Source organism: Phascolarctos cinereus, unplaced genomic scaffold (assembly GCF_003287225.1).
Source record: "Phascolarctos cinereus isolate Bilbo 61053 unplaced genomic scaffold, phaCin_HiC Scaffold_726;HRSCAF=1367, whole genome shotgun sequence".
Lineage (NCBI taxonomy): Eukaryota > Metazoa > Chordata > Mammalia > Diprotodontia > Phascolarctidae > Phascolarctos > Phascolarctos cinereus.
This window is the reverse complement of record NW_027556098.1, coordinates 333,028,627-333,046,750: the sequence shown is the minus strand read 5'-3', so window position 1 is coordinate 333,046,750 and position 18,124 is coordinate 333,028,627. Positions and strand designations below refer to the sequence as shown.

Genomic DNA, 18,124 nt, shown 5'->3' with positions numbered 1-18,124 from the left:
TTACTTTAAATTATAATTGATCACATTTGCTTAAAAAGAGTTAGGGCCTTAACTGAAATCCTGCTGTAAGAAAAATATCTTCTGTCCTCACTGCTGCCAGGATAGAATAGGTAGCAGATGGACTGGCTGCCCTGAAAAGAATGGGAATGCCTACAAAAAGGACTTAGCACAACCTCTTAACATGAGTGTGCAACATGATGTAACAGGGGAAAAAATGGGTATATAGATATAGATAGATATAGATATATAGATACATGTGTGTATATGTACATATATGTATACATGTATATTTTTGGATATGTGAAACAAATCCATTCTGAAGGATGAGAAAAGAACATATTATGTTGTGACCATCAATTCAAAAATAGACTGTAGAATCCCTATTGTTCCTAAGAAAGGGTATGAACTGATTTTGATCATTTTTTTCTGCTCATGTCTATGAGCCAATGCAAATTGAACGGTAGGGGGCCAATGTATTTCCAGGAAAAGAAGTGGCTGCCTTTGTTTTCTAGGCATGCTGAGACTCTGGGGGAAGGAACCCCTCATTATTGGAAATATCACCATTCATGTTGCTTCAGTGGCTGTAATGGCTAAAATACTGTTTTTCTTTTTGGAAGTGATAATCGTCCAGTACTCTCACCACTGAATTTTACTGAAGTTTTCCTGGAAACAAAACTCCTACATTTTATCAGCTTAACCACTAAATAGGTAATGGCATGTGGTGAGAAAATAGCAGTGGAGTAGGGAAGGAGGACCTTGAGACCAATATAAAATAAAACCAGTGTTGGGCTCTGGTTTTACATGCAAATGGAGAGAACGAATAAGGCAGTGACTACCTTTGGATACTTTGGATGCCCAAAAGTCACCTTCTGTCCCCAGGAAAAGTTTGGTCTAACTCATTTGAATGATTATCTCTATTCTGCAGTCATAAAGTATCAGAGCTGGATGGAATCTTGGAACTCATTTATTCCTTATGTACACAAAGCCAAGCTCATGGAGCCTCAGCAAGTTTGGAGAAAAGACAACAGATTTTAATTTTATCATGATCATTGCATATTGCTTTGGCTAATAATACACTTACTATATTAGATATGTGCATATAACGTGTTACACATATTATGTAATTATTCCATATATTTTGTCCATGTGGTTATAATGCATATAAAAACTGTGATAAGAATTTCAAGATAATTTTGTTTTTACTTCAGTCTCCTTTCCATTTATTTGAATACATATCAATAGCCTCAAAATATCAGTGTGTGTATGTGTGTATACATATATGTAGATAGACATATATAGCTCTGATTCAGTTGTCAAATTATTTTAATTATTTTGGCTGCTTTAAAAATGGAAGAGATAAATTAATTACAGGCCCAGAAGGCTGATCTGGCTTTTGACAGCCCTTCTCACCAAGTGAAGCAATGATTGATGACTGGGAAAGAGAGGTTTAAGTGATTAACTGCATTGCACATACACACACACACACACACACACACACACTCATTTTCCATGAAAAAAAAAAAACAGAGACAAAGATATTTATAGAATGAAATTCCTAAACAAGGGTTCTGTCTTTCCAATAGTAACAGGACCATAACTATGAATATTTGTCCTTGGGGAAAGATCAGGGAAGGACATACCTCACCTAGAATATAACTTAAGAGAAGTCTAACCCAGGACACGAGAAGGTTCTATGGTGCTGCTGAAGAAATAGGAAAGGATGGGAAAAGAATGGGCAAGTGTCTAGAAGAACAGCCATTTATGAGGAGGAAATGTACCCCAGAATGGCACGTCTGACTTCCCATTAGGGTATTCTTACAACCTCTAATTTTGTTACCCAATGTCAAAATCCTAGCTTCCTAATCCCTGTAGAGTGATGGATATTTTTAAATGATGGACTGGTTCATTTGGGTCCATTCTTGCCATAAGCAGAATGAGCTTTCTGAATAAAACTCTCTTGAGGACAAGAAAAGGACTGAATTTGTAATTTCATTAATATAAAGACCTCCTAGATAAAGAAACTCTCTCTACTAGTGTAGATTGGCACTATCTCTGCAGCTTATAGTTTTAGCAATATACTTAGGACACTGACAGTTTAAGCAGTCTGCTCAGGATTACTCAATATGTGTCCCAGGTGAAATTCAAGCTCTTCCTAGCTATAAGGCTAGGTTTCTATCCACTGTGCTAGGCTATATCTCCAGGAAGAGTGAAAGTAAACTAAATGTACCTCTTCATTATACAACAAAAAAAGAAGGGGGAAGGGGAAGCCTAGAGTTTAATAACCCAAAATAATGAATGATCCAATCAGTCATTTACTTTTGGACCTGAGACTTTTAGATAAGGCTTTTTGAAAGCACAAAAGCAGTAAGGTACTGGTCTTAAAATGAAGAAGACTGGGGTTCAAATCCTTCCTCTGACACTCATTAGTTGGACAATGAACTTAGCTTCTGTTTACTTCAGGCAATTCCCTAGCATAGACACTGTGTTGGTGGTAGGAAATCTAAATACTTATGCAAATCACTTATGCAAATCAAATGTTCTTGATTTAGTGCTGTATTTTTTTACCAGTCTTATTCATGATTTTCTTAAAATGTGTTATGTATACCACTTGAGAATGAAAAAGATGTTGAAGATCAGGAAACCTATGGAATCCTCAGAATAATGTTTGTTTGGTTTTAATGCATAAAATAGAACACACAATTGCAAAAGAAATCAACTAAATTGAAATACAGTTATTAAACTACTTTTTAAAAATAAATTCACAGACTCCAGGTTAGGAAATCCTAGCCTAGAATTCTTTTTATTAACATGAGGGGGCCTACTAAATAAAAGAGATAAAAAGTGCCACAGATAATCCACAGAGTGCTTAATCAAAAATTATCAACACATTTGTATATAGATAGATTAGCTAGCATACACTCTCCACAAAGTCCTATTCCAAGGCTTCATCCTAGTATAGAGAGCACCCTTCAGTCCTTGAAAGCTATGTGATTTGAAAACTCTGGCAGGGTCCACCAAGCTATAAGGTGTTTATAGCATGACAAAGAACAGTATGATTATTGTCCAGGGACCAGTATAACTGGTTTCAAGGAAACTCAGAGAGTTCATCCCCAGAAGGATGACCACTAGACGATGAATGTTTTGGCCATAACAACTCATGGAGGCTTTCTACAAATCTGTAGGTATCAGTCGCCTGTGTGCCAGTCCTGTATCACCAGCTGTGCCTATTGGACGTTTCAAACTAGGTGTCCTGCAGATATCCCAAACTAACCTGATCTAAATAAAACTCATTATCTGTCTTTCCTCACAAACCTGTTTCTGCTGAGAGCACCACCCTCCTTCCAGTCACCTAGGTTTGTAACCTCAGTGTCATCCTTGACTCCTCACTGTGCCCACATATCTAAATAGTGGACAAATTTTGCCATTTTTACCCTGACAACACCTAGCCCCTTCTCACTCCTCTCAGAGCCACCATTTTAGATCAGGTTTTCCCCATTTCTCACCTGGATTATTTCAATATCTTCCCAATTGATCTCCCTACTCCAAGTCTCTTCTCATTCTATTCTTCCTCCCCATAGTTGCCAAAGTTATTCTTTTTTTCCAAAGTGCAAAGATGGCTACATCATTCCCCTATTCAATAAACTCCAGGGGTTCCATATTTTCTCTGGAATACAATACAAACTCCTCTATTTGACTTTTAAAGCCCTGTTCAACTGGTCCCCAAGCCAACTTTACAATCTACCCTTCCTGTCCTCTCCTATCAAGTCTCAGTAGCCTTCTCTCTGTTCCTCACACACAACACTCCTGTCTCCTATCTTCATGCCTTTTCATTGGTCTTTCTTCAATCCTGGAATGAACTTTCTCCTTAACTCTGCCTCATAGAGTCCCTTACTTCCTCCAAGACTCAGCTTAAGCACCACCTTCTACATGAAAACGTCCCTAATCCCCTATTTGCTGAGGAGAACTACTCCTTGGACACTACCTCATATTTAGTCTGTGTTTATTCTGCACATACTTCAAAATGTGAATGCTGTCTTCCCTAATAGGAGGTAAGATCCTTAAGAAAGGTACTATTTCATTTCTATCCCCAGTGCTAAGCACAGAGTATGTCCTAACTAAATGTTTGTTGATTGGTTGATTGAAGGGGGTTTGTGTTGTGCAATGTTCAAGGAAATGCCATGCCAATGGGCTTCCAATGTCTTTAGGTGTTTTAAAGTATATTCATAGGCACACTTATCAGTTGAGTAAATCTAATTATGCTATTAAATATTAATTTTAGGTGATCCGAAAGGGAGAAGTCAGCTGCTGTTGGACCTGTACTCCATGCAAAGAGAATGAGTTTGTTTTTGATGAATACACATGCAAGGCATGCCAACTTGGCTCCTGGCCCACTGAAGATCTTACAGGTAAACAAATGGTGATGCCACAATATGCAAGATTGTCTTCCAAATGAAATCAACAGGGAAATGCCATATGGCACAGACAGCACCTGATTATATCAACAGTGTATTTCAAATCATTTGGTCTTGCTCAAGTAATAGGGACGAAGATGTGAATTCTTCTTGGCTTTGGAGGGTGCCTGAATCTTGAGTTCACATAGATCATAGAATTTTAGGATCACAGGATTATAAATTGAGAGGTAGAAGGGCATTAAGATTAAGAAATTCAACCAACCCTCTAATTTCACATATGGCACTCCCTCTGGGCTTTTACCAATCTGGTATTCACAGGTTTTACAATGGGTTGATAGCGAGGTGATTACACTTATATTCAAAGGACTTTCTTTGAGGACACGCTCATAAAACAATGTCTCATAAGCTTCTGCCAGTATACATACTTTGAACAGTCAAGCAATAGCCGCAGCTTAGGGGAAGCTAGGTGACACAGTGGATAGAGTTCTAGGCCTAGAATCAGAAAGACCTGAATTCAAATACAGCCTCTGACACTTACTAGCTGCGTGACCCTTAGCAAGCCACTTAACCCTGTTTGCCTCAGTTTCCTCATTTATAAAAGAAGCTGGAGAAAGAAATGGTGAACCACTCCAATATCTTTGCCAAGAAAACCTCCAGTGGGGTCATAAAGAGTCAGACATGACTGAACAAAAACAATAGCCACGGTTTTCTTAAAACAAAGTCATTCACTAAGATGACATGGTAAATACAATAGCTACACAGCATTCCCCTCCTGGGGCCGCACATTCTCTCTAAAGTACACAGCGACAGTGGGAAACGTAGGTTCTAGAAGTAAAGAACACAGGTAGGCAACACATGGGACCAACAGTAATTCACATCTCCCAAACCATAGAGTCCTGATGGACTTAATCTTAATAACAGGGTCCTCACATTGAACAGCCCACCCCTCCATCCCCTACCCACTCAACCATCATATATCTCTGCTGGGAGGGTTACTTAGCTGGGATTCCTATGTCCCCTCCTCTCAGCAGCTCAACTTTGACCCCAAGGGCTAGTTTTCCCTTGAATCTATAGTGAGTCAAAAAACATCTTATGAGTGGCTTACTTCTCTGCTGCCAGAAGGCCATACTCCTTGAAGCTTCTTCTTGCACCCAATTGCCTATGTCTCTAACAATTAAAAAAGTAAACTATAAGCAAGGTACTAAAGAAATAGCTACTCTATGAAATACCATGGTTGGTTGGTGGAGGATGGGGAGGAGGGATGAAATCTGAGGAGTTTGCCCCAGGGTAAAGTCTGAAGTCTTAGAAGAGTTTAGAGAGGCTAGGAAGGTCTTCTGCCTCATGTGTTGCTCCACCCACACATCTCTGCTTGCTCTATACCAATCCATTTTGGCCAAGCTCCAAAAGATGAATTACATTCCAATGAGGAAATGGAGGCCCAAAGAGATTAAGTGGCTTACACAAGGTCCCATAGCTAGTAAGTGAAAGAGACAGGATTCAAACTCAAGTCCTTTTCATGGCAAATCTCTTCTACTGCATTGCACATTTTGCTGCTCCTCATGCATACATTTTAGCCTTTAGCACCAGATGCCTCCAATTAATGACTGTACCACATAATGCTGCTATGAATTAGAACTGTTTGCTTTCTTCATAGCACTACTCAATTCTATGATGCTGTATGTGATACTAAACTGCTTCAGAGACGGCCATTTCTAACTTGGCTGAGGCTGAAACTGAAGGTTGGTTTTTTTTTTTTCTCTCAAGCAGTCCAATTTTGTCCATAACTAAACCTGGCTTAGAATGAAAATCATTTACTTCCATTTGTTAATTCATTTTTCACTCATTCAATAACCATTTACTAAGTATCTTTGATTCATTTATCAAGTGTTTATTAAATAGGCAGTTAAGTGGCTCAGTGGAAAAAGCTCAGGACTTGGAATCAGGAAAACCTGAGTTCAAATCCTATCTTAGAAACTCTTTATCTGTGCGACCCTGAACAAATCACTTAAGCTTACTGTGCCTTGGTTTCCTCACCTGTAAAATAGGGGTAATAAAATCACCTACCTCCCACAGTTCTTGTCAGGATCAAATGAGTTAACATATGTAAGGTGCTTTATAAATCTTAAAGCACTATATAAATGCTAGATGCTATTATTATCATTATCATTATTGCTACTATTATTATTATTCATTATTAGTACTAATCTCCTCTCTATGCCAGTGAGTATGCTTAGGGCCGAGATTAAAATTACCAGAATAAAGCAATCCCTGCCTTCAAGGAGTCTATATTTTATTCAGGCTAAGCAAAATGTTCCAATATGCCAACATAAGTACAGTTAGTTATACTTTAACACAACATGTGCACTTCTAAAAATCACTGTGCTACGTAAAACCTTAAAATAAAAACCATGGGACTTATGGAGAAAATGGAATTGGGGCACAACACTCAAAATCTTCATCAGTGACACATAAAAAGATGGGAAATGAAAAAAAAGATGGGAACCTAATAAAATAGTAGCAGAGATTTATACACGTTAAAGGTTACAAAATACGTAAATGAGTGACAGCATCCTAGGGCTCTGCTCACCCTGTGGCCAGGTTCTCATGGAGTGAGAGGCCTGTCTACATGGGCTGCATCTCCAGGAAGCAGGGCCATGGCTGAAGGTGGGAAGGTAGGACTCAGACTGGACCAGCCCTCCCCTGCCCACAGCTCCTACTGAACAAAAAGATAGGGCACTTTATCTTGATAAAGAAAAACTGAAGTTTGCTTGTGGAAGTGGGTTCAGAAGGGTTGCAGCCTGTGGGTTACTATGAAATGGTACCATTTTCTGCATTCTCACTGTTTTTCAAGGACAAAAATCAAATATTGAGCAAACTCAAAATTCTTGTTATACTCAAATTGTTCCCTACTATATCAATTGTATCAAAGCAAATGTATATGGTCAAAACAAGCATTACAGGGGAAGCTAGGTGGTGCAGTGAATAGAGCACCACCCCTGAAGTCAGAAGGACGTGAGTTCAAATCTGGCCTCAGACCAAACACTTGACACTTACTAGCTGTGTGACTCTAGGCAAGTCACTTAACCCCAATTGCCTAAAAATAAATAAAAATAAATAAATAAAAAACAAGCATTATATTGGAACTGGCCATAAAAATAAATTTCCTACTAGATAAATTGCAACCTAATTCAGGTAGAGATGAGGGCAGAATGTTTGAGAGGTCTTCCGGTCCTAGCTTCGGACTCAGGAAGGTAGATGATTGTTTCCTATACTCACTGGCATGAGCTTTTGCTACTTTAGTGGTGAAAACTTTCATGACCCTCAATAAAAGTTCTGAAAGATCCCAATTACAATGGGATTAGTTTATAATAGCTAATTAGCAGGTATGTAGTAGTTTAAGGTGTGCAAAGCACTTATAAATATTGTCTCATTTTATCTTCACAATATTCTCAAAAGTTCGGTTATATTATTATGCCCATTTTACAGATGAAGAAACAGAGGTCCCTCAAGAGAGATTAAGTGACTTGCCAGAGGGCAAGTGTCTGAGGTCAGATTTGGACTCAGGTCTTTTTGACTCCAGTTCCAGCACGCTATCCACTGTACCACCTAGCTACTTATGCCTACCTGCCATACAAGCATATGGTATTTTTATGATGAGGTTGCAGGTTGTTAACTTCATAATTTATAAATCACATTTTAGAGTTAAAAGAAGCCTTCAATTCTTGATACATAGCTAATGTGGCTGTAGACTAGTGTAAAGATTTTGGAGAACAAATATGGCAATATAAAAAAATGATATACCTTTTGACCCCAGTAATTCTATTACTAGGACTTTACCTTTAAAATATCATTTAAAAAGTACCTATCAGTATAGAATATTTATTTGTAATAGCAAAGAAACTGTAAACAAGCTATAATTCCACTGACTACAAATTGTTGAGCAAGTTATGGTATATTAATGTGATAGAATACTATGCTGCTGTAAAACTAAATAAATAAATATGATAATATCAGACCTATATGAAAAGTGAGAGCAGCAGAATAACAATGACAAATATATCATCTATAGCTTAATTGCTGACATTTAAAATGCTTTAGGATTTCCAATATGCTTAACATGCATTATCTCATTTGATAAAGTCTATGATTTTTTCCCAAGAGTAAAAGATAAAAGTAGCAAAAACTGAGATGAACTTGGAAAGGGACATTGAATAAGATGCATTTCTCGTTTGTTTGATATCTACTCATTTGTTCAGTTAAGGATTTTATGTGAGATTTTATTCCTTATTTTTTATATGTTTATGGTTTAGGTTTATGATAAAAGTTTTCTAAAGAAATAAAAATATAGATACTACATAAAAATAAAAGAAAAGTAAAAGAAGCCTTAGATATCGTTTGGACCATGCCCATCATGTTGCAGATGAGGGTACTGTGGCCCAGAGAGGGTAATTAACTGGACCAAGGTCACAAAAAAAAGCCTAAATTTGAATCAAATTGCTCCAAACTACAGCACCTTATAATGACCTTCTTCAATCATTGATTAGGCATCTCTGATGTACAAGGCACTAGGGATACAGAAACAAAATATTCTACAGTTCTTTCTCATCAAGGGAGCAGCCTCTCACAGCATGGCTCCTCTAAGGGGAAGATCAAAAGCTGAAGTATACTACAGAAACAGCAGTCTTTCGTAGTCTGACAGCCAACATTTTCCAATCACCAAAAGCACATGCTGGGCTCTGGTAGCATACTTAGAATGACTCCCAGAACTTTGGATGGCTGAAGAAATGATGCCAAGCAGGCCAAACTAGGGAAATTCTTTCAAGCACCCTAAGCTGATAAGACCCCTATCTCCCTGGAGCAGACTATTTTATTGTAGGAGACCTTACTGTCTTAGTTCTTTTGGAGTTCAAATAATTAACAACAACAATAATTACTAGCATTTGTATAGTGCTTGAAGGATTGAAAAGTGCTGTACTTGTAGTATCTCATTTGAGTATTTATCAAATGCCCACTTTTTGCCCAGTGAGTTACCTACAAAATGTTTTCTTAAGGATAGGAAAGAATCATCTCTGTACTAGGCACTCATCTATATGATTTCACTTGGTGACCTCATCGATTCCCATGGTTTCAGTTATTACTGGTATGCAGATAACTTTCCAATATGCTTGTCCAGCCCTGACCTTTCTCCTGACCTCCAGTCTCACATGTCCAACTGCCAATTACATTTTCAGGCTGAATGTCCTTCAAAACAGACATCTTAAGGTCACCACATTCAACACTCAACCCATTAACTTCCCCCAAACACTCTTCTCTTCCTAACTCCCCTGTTATTGTTAAGGACACGCCATCTTCTCAGGCACCCAAGCTCAAAACCAAGGATTCTTACTGGTCCCCTGACTCTCTCTTGCTTCCCATATGGAATCAGTGGTCATGTCCTCTCATTTCTACCTTTTTTTTTTAAATTTTATTAATTTATTTTGATTTATCAATGATCACTTCCATATGCTTTTGAGTTTAAAATTTTTCTCCCCCTTCCTCCCCACCACCATCTCCAAGATGGCACACAATCTGATATAAGCTATACATTTACATTCCTATTAAACATATTTTCACATTAGTGGTGTTGTAAGTAAAAATTAAAACCAATAGGAAGAACCATCAGAAAGAGGAAAAAAAACTCAATAGAAGAGAAAAAAATAGAATTCAACTTCCATAGTTCTTTCTTTGGATGTGGATAGCATTTTCCATCACGAGGCCTCTGGAAATGTCTTAGATCCTTGTATTGCTGGGAAGGGTTAAGTTTATCAATATTAGTCATCTTACAACGTGGCTATTATTGTGTACAATGTTCTCTTGGTTCTGCTCATTTCACTCAGCATCAGATCATACAAGTCTTTCCAGGTTTTTCTGAAGTCAGCCTGTTCATCATTTCTTATTGCACAATAGTATTCCATTATATTCAAATACCACAACTTGCTCAGCCATTCCCCAATTGATGGGTATCTTCTCAATTTCCAATTCTTTGCCACCACAAAGAGAGCTGCTATGAATATTTTTGTCCATGTGGGTCCTTTTCCCATTTGTATGATCTCTTTGGGATATAGCCCTAGAAATGCTATTGCTCGGTCAAAGGGTATGCACATTTTTATAGCCCTTTGGGCATAGTTCCAAATTGCTCTCAAAAATGGTTGAATCATTTCACAACTCCACCAACAACGTATTAGTGTTCTAATTTTCCCACATCTTCTCTGACATTTATCATTTTCCTGTTTTGTCATTTTGGCCAATCTGATATGTGTGATGTGATACCTCAGAGTTGTTTTGATTTGCATTTCTCTAATCAATAATGATATATAGCATTTTTTCACGTGACTATAGATGGCCTTAATTTCTTCATCTGAGAACTGCTGTTCATATCCTTTGACCATTTATCAATTGGGGAATGGCTTGTTCTTATAAATTTGTCTTAATTCTCTATATATTTTAGAAATGAGGCCTTATCAGAGAGACTGGTTGTAAAAATTCTTTCCCAATTTTCTACCTTCCTTCTAATCTTAGTTGCATTGGCTTTGTTTGTGCAAAAACTTTTCAATTTAATGTAATCAAAATTATCCATTTTGCTTTTTAATGTTCTCTATCTCCTGTTTGGTCATGAATTCTTCTGTTCTCCATAGATCTGATAGGTAAACTATTCCTTGTCTCCAGTTTTTTATATCAGCCTTTATATCTAAATCATGAACCCATTTTGACTTTATTTTGGTATATGGTGTGAGATTTGGGTCTATGCCTAGTTTCTGCCATACTCTTTTCCAGTTTTCCCAGCAGTTTTTTTCAAAGAGTGGGTTCTTATCCCAGAAGCTGGGGTCTTTGGGTTTATCAAATAATAGATTACTATAGTCATTGACTACTGTGTCTTGCATATTTAGCCTATTCCACTGATCCACCTCCTATTTCTTAGCCAGTATCAAGCAGTTTTGATGATTGCTGCTTTATAATACAATTTAAGATCTGGAATTGCTAGGCCACCTTCCCCTGCATTTCTTTTCATTAGTTCCTTGATATTCTGGACCTTTTGTTTTTCCAAATGAATCTTGTTATTATTTTTTCTAACTCTATAAAATAATTTTTGGTAGTTTGATTGGTATGGCACTGAATAAGTAAATTAGCTTAGGTAGGATTGTCATTTTTATTATATTAGCTCAGCCTACCCATGAGCAACTGATGTTTTTCCAATTATTTAGATCTGATTTTATTTGTGTGAAAAGTGTTTTGTAATTGTGTTCATAGAGTTCCTGGGTTTGTTTCTGGAGGTAGACTCCTAAATATTTTATAATGTCTACAGTAAGTTTAAATGGAATTTCTCTTTCTATCTCTTGCTGTTGGGCTTTGTTGGTAATATGTAGAAATGCCAAGGATTTATGTGGGTTTATTTTATAACCTGCAACTTTGCTAAAGTTGTTTATTTTAAGTAGTTTTTTACTTGATTCTCTAGGATTCTCCAAGTATATCATCATGTCATCTGCAAAGAGCTTTGTTTCCTCTTTGCCTATTCTAATACCTTCAATTTCTTTTTTCTTCTCTTATTGCTAAAGCTAACATTTCCAGTACAATATTGAATAACAGTGGTAATAATGGACATCCTTTTCCCCCCACCCATCTTATTGGAAATGCTTCTAGTTTGTCCCCATTACATATTATGCTTGCTGAAGGTTTTAGATAGATGCTATTTATTATTTTAAGGAAGACTCCATTGTAGGATTATGGTTTTTAATCCATTCTGCTACTCACTTCCATTTTATGGGAGAGTTCATCCCATTCACATTCACAGTTATGATTGCTATCTGTGTCTTTTTTTCCATCCTTCTTTCCCCCTGTTCATGCTTTTCTTTCTCCTTTCTTATTTCCCCTAGTGTTTTGCTTTTGACCCCCACATCCTTCAGTCCCTTCTCCCTTCTATTAGCCCTTTACCTGTTCTTCCTCTTTACCCTAACTGCTTTTTCCATTTTATCCCCCCCTCCATTTTCTTTCCCCTTTTCCTTCCTACTGTCTATAGAGCAAGTTAGATTTCTATACCTGATTATGTTATTCCTTTCTTGAGCCACATCTGATGAGAGTAAGGTTCAAACAATGCTCACCCCCCTCCTTTCTTTCCCTTTTCTGTAACAGGTTTTTGTGTCTTTTCATGTAATGTAATTTACCTTTGTCTGCCTCCTCTTTTCTCAGTACATTTTCTTAGATCAGACTAATCCACTTACTTGGATACATTTAACCCACTTGATTAGATTTTTTTTATCATTACATCGAAGTCAACTTATATCCACCCCCTTTATGTATACTTTTTTAACATGGAGTAATAACAATAGAGTTCTCAAGAGTTGCAAGTGTCATTTTCCCTCGTAGGGATGTAGACAGTTTGCCCTTATTAACAACATATTGTATCTTTCTGTCCCATTTACCTTTTTATGTCTCTATTGAATCTTGTACTTGAAGATCAAATTTTTGTTGAGCTCTGGTCTTTTTATCAGGGAGGTTTGGGATTCCCCTATTTTGTTGAATATCCATCTCCTTTCTTGAAAGATCACATTCATTTTTACTGGGTAGTTGATGCTTGGCTGCAATCCAGGCTCCTTTGCTTTATGGAATATCATGTTCCACACCCTATAGTCTTTTAATGTAGAAGCTGCAAGGTCCTGTGTGATACTGACTGTGGTTCTATGATGTTTAAATTGCTTTTTTCTGGCTGCTTGCAGCATTTTCTCTTTCATCTGGTAATTTTGGAATTTAGCTATCGTATTTTTTGGTGTTTTCAATTTGGGATCTCTTTCAGGAGGTGAGCAGTGGATTCTTTCTATAGCTATTTTACCTTCTTGTTCCAGGACTTCAGGGCAGTTTTCCTTTATGATTTCCTGAAAGATACAGTCCAGACTTTTTTTTGGTCATGATTTTCAGGTAGTACAATAATTTTTAAGTTGTCTCTCCTGGATAGATTTTCCAGGTCTGTTTTTTTACCTTTGAGGTATTTTATGTTTTCATCTATTTTTTTCATTTTTTTGTTTCTGTTTGACTGATTCTTGCTCTGTCATAGAGTCATTAGTTTCCATTTGTCCAATTCTAGTTTTTACAGAGTTTTCTTCTGTTAGTTTTTTTTTAACTTCCTTCTCCAATTGGCCAATTGTATTTTTAAGGGATTTGTTTTCTTCAGTGTACCTCCCTTCCAGCTGGCCAATTGTGTTCTTTAGGGACTTGTTTTCTTCAGTGCACCCTTTTTCCAATTGGCCAACTGCATTCCCTAAGGACTCTTCTACCTCTCTCATCTGACCTTTAAAATGCTTCTTGAGTTCTTCCAAGAAGGCCTTTTGGGCTTCAGACCAGTTCACATTCCTTCTTGATGTTGCAGATGGGGGTTTGTTGACAACGTTGTCCTCTTCAGAATTTCTGTCTTGATCTTCACTCTCCTCATGACATGAATCTATGGTGTGTTTCTTTTTAGTCATAGTGTTTCTTTATTTCTTGGCCTTTAAAGAGATTGAGCTCTCCTGCTGGGGAGCAGATGGCACTAACGCAAGCTTCTTATGTTGGGAGCCTAGGTCTTGGTCACTGGCTTTGTGTGTTGTGGCCTCTTATGTTGGCAATTGGAGGCTGTAGGTTTCTGGAAGCTTACCTGATGTTGGGCTGGAATCAGCAAGGCCAGAACTTTCAGGTAATTCTAAGTTGCCTGCTTTTCCTTTCCTTTAGCTTTCTTCATATCCTTTTAGATGGGTGCTGCAGGGTATTTATCTGCCTGGGACCCGTTGCAGTGCTGCCTCCCTTAGATCAGCTGAGGCACTGGGAGGCTCCTTTGCTGTAGAGCGCTGAGGCACCTGGTGGTTTTCTGAGCTGGTTTCCACTGGTTCCCTGACCCTTACTGAGGCACTCGAAGGTCCAGGCATTGGTGCACATCCACTCCACCACCTGGGCTTCAGGATCTCCTCCTGGTTGGCAGTTGGAGGCTGTAGGGTTCTGACAGTTTACCTGGTATTGGGCTGGAATCAGCAAGGCTGGAACTTTAGGGCAACTCTAGGTTGCTTTCTTCAGCTCCCCCCAGATGAATGCTACAGGGTGTTTATCTGTCTGGGGCCCTTCGTAGTTCTGCCCCCCCTTATTTTTGCTGAGGCACTGGGAAACGGGCCCACTGTAGAATGTCGGGGCACCAGGATCTCCTCCTGGTGTGCTAAAGTGAGGTGGGGCTACTGCTCTGCTGCTCCCCATCTTTCTTCTGGTTCAGCTGTTCATGGTTTTTTCTGGGGTGATATTTTCTGGGTTTTCAGAGGTTGATAGGGGAGGGTGAAAGCAACTACCTTTTTACTCCTCCATCTTGGCTCCTGGAAGCAGAAGTCCTCACTTCTACCTTTTGTTATATCTCTCCTATATTCCCCTTTCTTTCTTCTACAGTCACCACCCTGGTGCAGGCCCACATCACCTCACACCAAGACTATTCCCAAATCCTGATGGTTTTTCAACCTGCCTCAATTCTCTTCCACCACCATTCCATCCTTCACTCAGCTATCAAATTGATCTTCCTAAAGTACAGTTCTGACCATGTGACACACCCCCCATTCCCTTTAATGTACTCCAGTCCCTCACAACTGCCTTCAGATCAAATATAAAAGCCTCTGTTTGGCTTTTGAAGTCCCACATAATCTGTCCTTTTCTAACTTTTCATTCTCCTTATATCCTTCTCCCCTTCTTTCTCCCCTCCAGTGACACGGGCTTCCATACTATATCTTGCACAAGATTCTCCATCCCCCAACTTCATGCATTTTCAATGGCTGGCCCCCATGTGTAGAGTGTTCTCTATTCATCTCCCCCTCCTAATAGAAGAGAATGTAAAATTTCTCATTGGATAAACAACTGATCTTTTAATCATAGTACTTTCTTTCTGAGATTATCCACAATATTTCCTATATATGTCATGTATACACATACCTGCTTTCATGTTGTTCCTTGCCTCCTGTTAGAAGGCAGGTCAGGGCCTTCTCTCCAACTTGTCGGGTTAGAGATTTGCCTAGAGGAATGATGTCCAACTCAGGGGGCCACTAAACTGTGTGTAAGGATTCCTGCGGTTTACATGTTGTCTATGTTTTATTGTATTCGTTTATTTCATTGGGCAGCTAGGTGATGCAGTGGGTAGAACTCTAGACCTGGAGTCAGGATGACTCATCTTCCTAAGCTCAACTCTGGCCTCAGATACTAGCTGTGTGACCCTAGACAAGTCACTTAACCTAGTTTTCCTGTTTCCTCATCTATGAAATGAGCTGGAGAAGGAAATGGCCAACCACTCTAGCACTTTTGCCAATAAAACCCCAAGCTGCAAGGGTTTTGTGCAGCTGTTTTCAGAGACATTTCTAGGGACCTATATATTTTCAGTTCTTCCAGGGTGGTATGATCTAAGGACATGTGTTTACTGCTCTCCTGACCTGTGCTCTTGTCTGTGAGAGACCACAAGCACTCTTTTCTGCCCCAGAACTGTGAGGAGGGTTCCTGCTCCCCTGTATCTATAAGCTCTAGCATGCTAATGCTCCTTGTCACTCTGGGACTGCCACCCAGGACTGTTACCCAGATCTGAGTATGGGCAAAGCAATAGAGCCCTGCCTCAGTGATGGCAAAGAGACCCCTGAAATGTCCTTCTGACCGGTTGTTGGGCCCCCTTTACTCTCTATGGGCTGAGAGTTGCAGAAGTAGCTGCTGCTGCTGCTACTGATTCAGTGGCTCCCAAAGCCTGCTCCTGGTTTGCTGGGGCTTGGAATACACAGGCAGCCAGCACTGCTCTGCACTCCACTCTCAGACCTTTCCTGCTGATTTCTAAGTTGTCTTTGGCTGGAAAATAATTTCACCCCTTCCTTGTGTGGGTTCTGCTGTTCCAAGAATTGTTTTATGGTATTATTTAAAGGTGTTTGGGGGAGAGCTGAGCCTAGTCTGGCTCCACCCCCTTTTTTTCTTTTTCATAAAAAACAATAACAACAAACCATTTTAACTTTGCTCTAGTATTTTTAATGTGTTCTACTTACTCACGCTCCAGAGACCTGTGCCATAAAACATATCAAGGAAAATTTTAGCCTGAAAAAATGTTAAGGCTACATGGGACCAGTTGACCAATCCAGTAACAAAAGAGCTTCAAAATAGCATCTGTAGGAAATTTTGTTTTGAGCAAGCTTGTGTTTCTATGTGTCCCCCAGGATGAATTAAGGGTAAGATGTTTTCCCGATTGGAGGAGAAAACTAACTTGTTGAAATTTAGACTCTTTAGGATCATCCATTTAAAAATGTCAAAATGTCTGCCAGCCCAGTGGTTTTAGTCTTCATGTAATTGATGGTGAGACAATATGTATATTGAATACAGAATTGGCTTAGAAGACCTGGGTTCAAGTCCTTTCTCTGCCACATACTTGCAATAGGACCTTGAGAAGGTGACTTATCCTATCAGTACCCCTAGGGAACAGACACAGACCCACAGATTGTCGTTGGTCCTTAATTCTCAAAGAGGACCAATGACATCACCAAGGTAATGTCTTGACTTTCAAGTGAATTGGATTTAAGTGAGGCAGGGCTGTGCAAAGCCACCAGCCTCATTCTCCTCCAGAGTCATTGGAGTCCAAGATGAGTGAAGATGGACCTGGATGTAACGGGAGGCCCAGGCCTCTTTAAGATCTTTCCCAGGTCTCAGTTAGTATGAGACAACACCCATTCGGTGAAGAAAGGCTAGGCAAGAATTGAGGGGAAAGATGGCGTAACTTGCCATCACGAAAGAATCAGTTTAGGAGGGGAAGACCCTAGGAGTTTCTGGCCAGAACAGAAATAATTGCTATTTTCATTCACTCTGAGCCGTCAAAACCCAAACAATAAAGCAAGTGGGCTAGAACCTATTATTGACCAATCAGTGAGAGCCATAGTGATTTGGATTCAGTAGTCAAGTAGCTCCATTTGAATCCCAATGTTTTGAATCCCAATGATTTTTAAGAGCTCTATTTCAAGAAACTATAAATGAAACTACATGAGACAAAAGAGTTAATTGTCTGAGTTTTTTTTAAATGACAGAATAAAAAACTAGGTAGAAAAAAACCTGCTAGCCTTCAAACCTCAAGATTACAACTCCCCATGTGGACAGAGGGAGGGGAAATAGCAGCATTGCCCAACTGGAACCGGCTAGTTAGGTCCAAAGGGGAGTAGCTAAGACTACTCATAAATAGTTGTTCATCCTTCTGGAAAAGGACCAGTGACATCAGCAGGTGTCTTGACTTGAAACTGAATTGGATTTAAATGAGGCAGGGCTTTGCAAAGTCATTAGCCTAACTCTCTCCTCCAGAATCATTGGACTGCCAAGAGGTAGCTCAGGACAACAAATAACTACGAATGGCTGAAAAGGTGCTCCTCTGCCTTGGTAGAAAAAAAATCCCTGAAAGCAGCTATGTGGCACAGTTGATGGAGCACTGGGCCTAGAGTCAGGAATCCTGGAATTTGAATCTTGCCTCAGGTACTTTCTAGCTGTGTGATCCTGGGCAAGTCCCTCAATTTCTAGACACCTCAGTTTCCACAATTGTAAAATGGGGAAATATGTGTAGCCAAGGTAATATTTGCAAAAGTGCTTACCACAGTGCCTGGAATATAGTAGATTTTAATAAATTCTTATTACCTTCCCTTCTTTACCAGGGACTTCCTATAAAGATGAACTCATAG

At 39.0% G+C, this 18,124-nt stretch overlaps 1 protein-coding gene across 5 annotated transcripts in view; it reads left to right on the top strand.

Annotated features, from left to right (window-relative positions):
• GRM5 (glutamate metabotropic receptor 5) overlaps positions 1–18,124 on the top strand; it is a 667,058-nt gene that overhangs the window by 532,090 nt on the left and 116,844 nt on the right. For all 5 annotated transcript variants that reach the window (XM_020993806.2, XM_020993803.2, XM_020993804.2 and 2 more), the window contains exon 7: positions 4,280–4,406. In XM_020993806.2, the coding sequence (XP_020849465.1) occupies positions 4,280–4,406 (127 nt within the window). The remainder of the gene's footprint in view (positions 1–4,279; positions 4,407–18,124) is intronic.